The 9,017-nt window shown below is 32.9% G+C and overlaps 1 protein-coding gene across 3 annotated transcripts; it reads right to left on the bottom strand.

Moving 5' to 3' along the window:
• Window positions 1–2,955: 2,955 nt before the first annotated feature.
• On the bottom strand, window positions 2,956–4,801 carry LOC18053932 (tRNA (guanine-N(7)-)-methyltransferase). 3 transcript variants are annotated; one of them, XM_024192253.1, is made up of 3 exons: window positions 4,716–4,801; window positions 3,624–4,456; window positions 2,956–3,310 (listed from the first exon to the last, which is right to left on the bottom strand). In XM_024192253.1, the coding sequence occupies exon 2, from the start codon at window positions 4,389–4,391 to the stop codon at window positions 3,633–3,635; it is 759 nt and encodes a 252-aa protein (XP_024048021.1). In that variant the 5' UTR covers window positions 4,392–4,456; window positions 4,716–4,801; the 3' UTR covers window positions 2,956–3,310; window positions 3,624–3,632. The 3 variants fall into 3 exon arrangements, with proteins under 3 accessions (XP_024048021.1, XP_024048022.1, XP_024048020.1); XM_024192254.1 differs by having other exon boundaries at window positions 3,589–4,407; XM_024192252.1 differs by having other exon boundaries at window positions 3,624–4,407.
• Window positions 4,802–9,017: the final 4,216 nt, after the last annotated feature.

Genomic DNA, 9,017 nt, shown 5'->3' with positions numbered 1-9,017 from the left:
GATACTCTACAAACACAAGAAAATTATCAGAGGGCCGGTTTTTCCGGCGTAAACCCTCCGACGGTCAAGTCAGTCATCGGACTTTTGAAAATATGAATTTAGAAAGAGAAAGATTAGAGGGAGAAAGTTAGCATTTTCCCCTTTTTAGTCTCTTTTTTGTCTTACCTTTTGATGAGAATGAAAGACATATTTATCGACCAAACTGATTTGACTTGGGTCCTAGTTATTTCGATGACAAATGTCATTGTTCTTGTGACATTTGGCAATACTTGTCCTCTCGAGCCCATGTGGATTGACACATGGATATACAAACTTGTCTACAAATTAGAGGAAGAAATGTTCTATCCTTAGGTTATTTTTACTAAGACCTTGGGATCATAAGAGCCTTCACACTTAGTAGGTTTGTCCTAGGATAAGAGCCTAGAACCTCAGCACGTTTTGGACTTTAAATCCTTGCCACCTAGTTGATTTATCCTAGGTGATTTGTCTTAGGATAGAAATCTAGGACCTTGGCTCCTTTTGGGCTTTGAAATCTTATTACTTAGAAGGATCATTCTAGGTCATTTGTCCATCACTTCGTGGGCTTGATTGAGAGGAAATTTATTAGATGGGCCTTATTAGACTTATTTTATTTTTGGTCCAACATGTACCATGTATTTTAAATTTTATCAATATGACATGTTCTCTCAAAACAGTTGCTGAATACGTACTTCATCTACATTCTAAAAGCGAAAATGAAAATGAGCTCCATGAAATACACCAAACAGCCCCTAACTTTTCAGTTGCGTGGACAAGAGGATGAGTGGTTTAATGGTTTGTAATTTTGTACCTACTAATTGTCAAAGGATATTTATGTAATTTAATTAAAAGATGGCAATATTGTAATGGTGAATAGAGCTAGCAAAATTTGACACGATCCGACTACTTGATATGAACACGGCACGAATAAATGAGTATAGGTGGTTAAATTTGACACAATTATTGAATAAGTCAAGTCTAAATCAACACAATTTCTTTCGGTGTCGAGTTATGGTTAAAGTTCGTGGCCTATTGATTCAATTAGTTTGTAGATTTTTCTCATCAAAACTCAAATGTTGGATATAATTCTTTCATTTTATTTTTCTTTTTTTGTAAGGATAAATGCATACAAAGTGTTCATTTATAAAAATTTATTTAGATTTAGAACTTCAATAATAGAAATGTTTAATGTACACTTTGTTATCTATATAGAACTTCAATAATCCACATAATGTTGCCTTTTCGATCAGCTTGCTTGCCTATATACGTCGACTAGAATATACATTATGGATGTGTTTGGGATTGAGGTTAGGCAGCTGTAACTTAAAAGTTACATCATTAAAGTGTTTGGTAAACACTAATTGTTGTAATTTGGAAGGTACGTTGATATGATTTTTCACTTGTATAATAGAAAATCTATTATATTTTTAATAATTTTATCAAAATTTTTATTTATTATATATTACTAACTATTGTTTCACAGTTACGGCTTTTTTTTACAGCAGCTGTAGCTTTCACCTCAATCCCAAATGCACCATATATTGTTAATTATCCGAATTAACAATTATACACTCTCTAATTGCTCACTCTCTCAACAATCCTTCACTCGATTTTTTTTTTCTTAATTTTAGGATACAATAGAAGGAATAAATGCTCTCTATTTATAGGCACCAAGATTGTACCTAATAACCAACTTCCATGCAATTATTTCAATGATTTCGACCACCATTTCTACCTTTGAAAAAACTCTTCAATTGCATCAGAAAAAGTCTTCATCAAGTGGCAAAAATTCTTTATTTTTGAAAAAAAAAACCATGCATACGGCTCCAAACTCCTCCAAAAGTGAACCTTTGTGGCCACCTCCAAATATAAGTGTTTGTCCAATTTTGAATCTATGTATTGACTTTTCAACAGTACTAAATTTTAGGACAAACGGAAGTTCTAATGCTGACGTTTTGTCGAAATTAATCATTTATAAATCTCTTCATATCTTAAAACCCATCAAACCTCTCATTATTATTATTTTTAACTAATTTCAAACTTATGTGCTTTTTTACCTTTTTACCTTATTTATTACTAAACGGTAGGTTTTACCATATCTAAGGTAAAGTAGTAAGAAAGGAAAGAAAAGAAAAGAAATGTTTTTAGTCTTTTGACGGTTTTGATGAGGTTCGAAATATGATCATTGAAGAAAAGATTAATTTACCGAAATAATAAGGTGGTTTTGATCATTTTCCCTAATAAAATTGTTCAATTAAATGTTTCAACGCCGCTTTTAGACTACTAACAAATTATTCGATTCAATCTGGTCTGTAGGAGCTTCAAATGTTGGAAAACGCATAAGAAGAGTTGACTTCTTCGGATACAAGTGCAATTTCTCGGCTTATAAGCAAATTCGTACACCAAGCAAATGTGAAACAAGTTTCTAAAGCTTGTTTATAATGGGTATGATCGCGTACTTAGTTATTTGACTAGTAACGTGATTGTTTAATTGTGAGATCTCAATAAATTAAATAATAATGAAACAGATTGTGAGGAATGTTAACAAGTGCTTCTCTAGAGAAACAGTTGAAGACAAACTATTGGCACTTTTAAGTATTAAATGTGAGAAATATTACATTTTTTGTTTTTTTTTTTTTGGGGAGAATAACACTATGTTCCCAATATCTAAATATTTCTCAGTTTTTCTACTTGGGTACTTAATATTTTTGAATCTCTCACCATGTTCCTGACGACAAAACTTTAAACAACAAAAAGAAGAAGAAAGGAAAAAACAATTAAGCTCCTTTACTATTATATCCTGCTATCAAAAGGCAGGTAGAATTTTGTATGTTAAAAGTCGTACTGACCCTGCAACAATTAAGTTTCATCTTTAAAAGTATAACATCGGCGATGTAATGGGGTATTAAAAAAAAAAATAGAGACAAGTGATAAAAATTAAAAATATTAGAGACCTAAGCGTCGTTCTCCTTTTTACTTATGAATGCTTGCCAAGAAAAAGTTCATTCAAGGAATCATTTCATGTTTCTTTCCACTAATCTCAGGAGGAGGAGAAGGAGGCAGAAAATGGATGGTTACCGCAATAAACTCAATGAAATCAGCTTGCCCTGCAAAGCCTGAAAATATTTCTAAGAGATGTAACGCCTATTATTACTGAAATATGTGAATATTTTAATTTGGTAGGGGTGCAAGTGCTCCTTCAAGAAATCATATTGCTTAAAGAAAGCATCACTTTCATTCTTCAAGTCATTGCTGCATCTTCAAGAACCAACATTCAATGCAACTGCCCCTCCTGGAAAAATTCATCCAGTCAATTTCCAAATATAACTCTTATGATTTAAAATAAGAAACTTTCAATGTATGCATGAAGAATTTCCACCCTACACTGAATACAAAAAACCGAGATCGATTAATGTAAGGTATAACTCTAATCCGTTGTTTTCATGATAGCAATATTAAATTCACAGAAAATCAAATACTTCAAAAAGCAAGCATTCAAAATAAGACTAATTTTGACAACAGAAATTTTAGTAACCAACATCAAATCCATTGCTCTACCAAGACAGTCACCTGCATAAGAAAACTTGAGTAGAAAAAATTTATACCCAAGCTAGTCACGAGGTTGGCACTATGCGTCTGAAAACTGCCTGAAAAGTCTGTCCCCCATTTCGAGCAACCTTTTGTCCTTCCTCAGTTGCAGAACTCAAGAGCTTTACTACTGGATCTGCTTCAAGCTCTTCTTTTGTAAGGGCTTCAAACATGGGGTGATTCTCTAAACAAGACCTCATCCATTCTCCTAGCTCTTCGACATCAGTAATTGTGTATATAATCCCTCCAACACCAAGAACATAAGCATACTCATCTAACAAGTGCGGACTAATCACTCTACGCCGATGATTCTTCTCCTTGAAATGAGGATCAGGGAACAAGAAAAACATCTTTGTAAGTTGTCCGTTCTCAAAGTAATTAGGAATGTACTTCATGGAATTAGTTCGAACAACTGAGATATTCTGATATTGACCAGGATTCGACACCCTCAGCGCTAAAATCCGTTCCTTGACATACTCTGTAACTTTATCTCTAAGTTCCATCCCAATCATCAACACCTCAGGGAAAAGTGTTGAAAGACTAATTAGAAGTCCTCCGAAACCACAACCAATGTCTGCAAACTGAATCTTCTTAGAACAATTAACTTGATCAGCTGGGGGGAAAAAATGAGGGTAATGAAGGGAATAGTCGACATGAGAAGGGGAGATCGGAACAGGGAAGTGGGAATCACTTAGTGGGTTGCTGTGTGCTCGCGCTCGATAGAATCGTTTTCGAGGCAGGCCAGTTGATTTGCTAATAGTTGGGTTTGTCTCCTGCTCCAACATATCTTTCTTCTACAAGCTACAGAACACAGGGCGCTTACATTGAGTGAGTGAGCGAGCTTTAATTGCTGCCATTATCAATTCATTTATTCATTATGTGACAGGCACAGGAAATTATTAAATTAACAACGGGTGCATCAAAATAAAAATGCTACCAGCATCAACTGGGGAACCTAATCACTCAATCCAAAATCACACTACATATATGACAGCACATAATCGCATGAACAACAACAACATTAGATCACAGACACCAGTTGTTAAAATAAATAAATAAATAAATAAACAAACAAACCCAGTAAAAGAACAGTTGTTCGACGTCGGTACCTGTAGGTACCACCTGAAGGCGATGCGGCAGAGCGGAGACAGCAACGATTAGGGTTCCGTTCCGTTGTGTCTTTTATGAATTTTATATTTCGTGTCCATTTGGTGTTTAATTAAACAAAACGGGCCTTCAGCTCAGACCACACGACTGGGCTATTGGCCCAATAAGAATTAAAAACAAAATGTTACTACTTATTGCAACAACCTCTTTTAAACGACAAGCCGATTCAATTCAACGGGTTGCATAAAATACACATACATATATATCAATTATTATTTAGTCTACGTATTACTCTAGTTAGAATATATAATGGATCTTCTAACCTAACCTAACTTATCTGAGAGCTTAATTTATAGAAATGGTTTACTATAATGTTTTTAATTTAGACGAGAAAAAAATAAATGCAACAAACAATCTCTTACGCTAACTAAAAACTAACTTACGTACACAGTAAGTGCAATAGTAATTCTGTACATGTAGTGAGTGAATCGTACATATGACAATAATTAATTATTCAAGAGTTCCATTTATACATCTTGACATGCAACTACTCTGTTGAATATCTTGCACCCTTTTGGAAACAAAAATCATACCAGCTCTCCTCCTCTCTTGATCGATTTCTTGTATCCTTGAGTTAACAATTCAAGTAAATTATATATATATATAATATGTAAAATTTCATTATTAATCTCCTTTTGCAAAACTACTTTTAAGTTTTTTTGTCATTATTTGTTTGGAAGGTGTGCGTAATTATGAGATCAATAAACTATTTGTCATCTTTTGATCATATTTTGAAGTGTTTGACAAGTAGGATATCAATGCTTGAATGATCTTTCTACAACTGTTTTTACGGTTTTCCATCTTTTCGATCTGGAGTGTTTCATTGAAAAATATTTTCCAACTACTTCACAGTGAGAATCAATAAACCGTTCATTAATTATTTTTTCAAAAAATAACCCAGAAGGAGAAAGGAGAAGCATTTACCTTAGAATCGTGTTGATCAAATGACACCATGAACAATAATTTTATTCCACGAAGGTTATGCAAATTTACACGCAAACTTAATTAATAATATGCATGATTATAACAAGATGATCTGAATTGGTGTATCGTAACTTTCCATGATAAAATATGTTTCAACGACACTACTACAATGAAATAAACTCATAAAGTAAAATCAACTGTGTTCAAACCCTAACTCAATCTTCATACAAGTATATGATATTGTTAATATTACGAGGCAAAAGGGGAATTTTCCTTTTTTTGGTCTGTTGACAAACTCAAAGTAAAAAGAAACTAATTGGTGACACAAGAGATGGTCATTAGCTAAATTTGGATTTATTTCTTTGTCATATTGGTACATTTGTTCGGCAGAGAATTTGTGGATTCATGCAGTATGTGCTCTAACATAAACATTTATTGCTATTTCATAGCTGAGTTGCCTGAGTATCATCATCTCTTCAAATTTTCATAATCATATATATTTGTACAAAGGTTGATGAATTAATTGCATCAATATCAATGATTGGATCTTCCATGCCCAGCTTGTTGGATAAACTTATCAAGTTCAGAGTTCTTCCCTCTTTCAATCATCGAGCATACCAATCAATCACGTATATATCATCATCATATTTCTAATAAATCTTAAATTAATTAGAAAATTGTCTGTAAAGGTTAGTTGGCCATCGGAGAACAGGTAGGCGCGATCAAGACCTTTTTGAAATATCATAATTTGAAGTGTTTGATAAGTTAACAAAAGATTGTGATAGATGGTTAAGTATTATATTTGTTTAAATTCTCCGAACTTATTGAGTTATCAAAAAGATTGTGATAGATGGTTATGTATTGTATTTGTTTAAGTTCTCATAACTTATTGCTCAATAATGGAAAAGTTATACCTCTCAATCTTTCCAAAATCATAATTAACGGCAAAGAGATCATCAAATGGAAAATGTATTTTAAAATTTCAGTGCGATTCTCGACAGATGTACTTAAAAAACAAGAAAGACGACTGATATATGCAGTTAGCGAGAATTAGTTATTATTTATTAAACAAGTTATAGAAATTATTGAAGTAAAACCCCTAAAGAAAAAAGAGAATTTGCCATCATCAACACGCCGATCAATATATAAAAGGTCTAAGTCGAAGGTGTGGATATGAGACTAGATAGATTCAATATGAAAATATTAGATACGGATGTTTGCATTTTTTTCTTAGACGAGATTAGGCTTAGGAGTTCGTAATTTCTTTTATCATTACCATCTATTCTCTAGCTACTAGCCTCTTGGAAATTTTTATAAAAGTCTATGAGTCTAACTTAATCCAAAAGTTAGCTCAAGAGTTAAGGGTTGCCTAAAACTTATATATTTAATCAAAATTCAATAATCAGTCGATATGAGATATTTTTTCTTTAATTTTCGAACACACCTGTCACAGGTAAGTTGGTCTTTTTGATAGGTTGTTGTCATGTGGTAAGGTAATGAGAGCCCACTCATGCATGAGTTTAGCTCTAATACATAGAAGCCTATGGTCCTAACGCGACCCAAAAATTAGTTCAAGAGTCGAGGATTGTCTAAATCTTATAAACTTAACTGAAGTTCAATATTCAATCAATACGAGATATTTTTCCTTTTTCCTAACAATTTTAATTCTGTATAAACATTAATTACAAAAATGCTGATGTCTGCAACTCATAGTTTCTGACTATACACAATCTTTGTTGATATTTAATTTGGGACAAAAAATGTTAGCTAGCTAGCACTCTTCCTGTACGAAGGAGGTAAACTAAAGAGGAGAAACGGGAAAGAAAGCGCAACAATGGGAAAAGGATGTGCATGTACCCTGCTTACAGACTAACGGTTGTAAAATTTGAAACAAAAAAGAAGCAGATCAAACAAACTGTGTCAAGTAAAATTTTACCTTTTCTCCGAGAAGAAAAGTCAATAGATACTCAAAAAAAAAAAAAAAAAAAAGATACAAAAACTACTACGAGTGAAGAAATTAAATAATGTTTCCCATATATTCTCATTGATTATTAATTCAGGCTTTACAATAGCCTTTTCTATACAGAACAACGAAAGATCAGAAGGAAAGGAATCATGTCATGATGATTTTAATTGGAAATGGCCATAAGGAAATTTAGCTAATCTTTTCTTGAGTTGGCAGATTTTGGATTTTCTCAATTCTTCCAAATTTTACACTTGATTCTTTCGGCTTGCCAATTTTGTTGTGATCCACAAAAAAATAAACATTCAAATTGATCTCTGAAAAGGAAAAAAAAAAACATTTGGTGAAGTCTTGCTATTGATTTTACGTTTTTAGCAGTGTTGAGAAAGCACACAAAATAAGCCGATCCTATGAATACTCTTTTAACAGTGTTTGTATATCTACACCCACACGTGTGTGAATAGAGAGAGAGAGAGAACAACTATAATGAAACACAAATCACGAACTAATTAAGATCCGAAACATGAGAACAAAGACCCAAGGAATCTGGGAAAATGGTCTCAAAGAAGGCAAAATGCTTTCCCTAGAATCAACCATTATTAAATGGAACCCTAAACCATTTTCCTAGTGTTGCAACTTACAATTTCAAAAGCTCCCACAGAATTTGGGGCTGTTGACGTGGCAGATACCCATTGAAAAGGGTCCACCATCACGTGCAAATTTGGCTAGTAATACAGATGTTTGGTACTTAGGTTTCAATAGATATCAACGGGATTTACGTGCTGAAGTGGACATTGTCTACGTGACTTTGTCTTATTTGCATGACCAAATCCTTATTATCAGTACAGTTTCATTAATATTTAATTTTTCTGTTGTTAAGAGTTGCAATATATGCTCCAAAGATCTTATATAATTTCATGATTGATGTTTTTAATTTATTCCCTCGGTCTCAGGGAATTTATTTCCTATATATTATTATTCTAATTTCCCTATATTCGTGGTTCTTCTTGGTTGTTTCTTAATTACTACAATTCATGGTATCCCTAGCTTCAACTCACTCTTTAAAATCTATCTGTATTGTCTCGGATCCACGAAGGCATGAACAGTATTCTATTCTCGGATGTTACATTCAAATTATACAGAGAAATTATTTAGTGTGTGTTCCAATTTTTTAAAATATAGATGGAATTAAAAGATCAGAAACTACATTTTAGCACAAAAAAAAAAAGATCAGAAACTACAAATTAGCTGTAATGCATTTATTTTTGTTTATTTTGCTATTTTAGTACACAAAAAAAATGTAAATTCTTATTATGACTCAATATCAACAACACTCAATACACACACACACACACAC

Source organism: Citrus clementina, unplaced genomic scaffold, assembly GCF_000493195.1.
Source record: "Citrus clementina cultivar Clemenules unplaced genomic scaffold, Citrus_clementina_v1.0 scaffold_1, whole genome shotgun sequence".
Classification (NCBI taxonomy): Eukaryota; Viridiplantae; Streptophyta; class Magnoliopsida; order Sapindales; family Rutaceae; genus Citrus; species Citrus x clementina.
This window is presented reverse-complemented; position numbering and strand designations above follow the sequence as displayed.

Bases quoted from the DNA above. Each gene is read 5' to 3' on its own strand.
- LOC18053932 (XM_024192253.1), bottom strand. From the start codon at position 4,391: ATGTTGGAGCAGGAGACAAACCCAACTATTAGCAAATCAACTGGCCTG.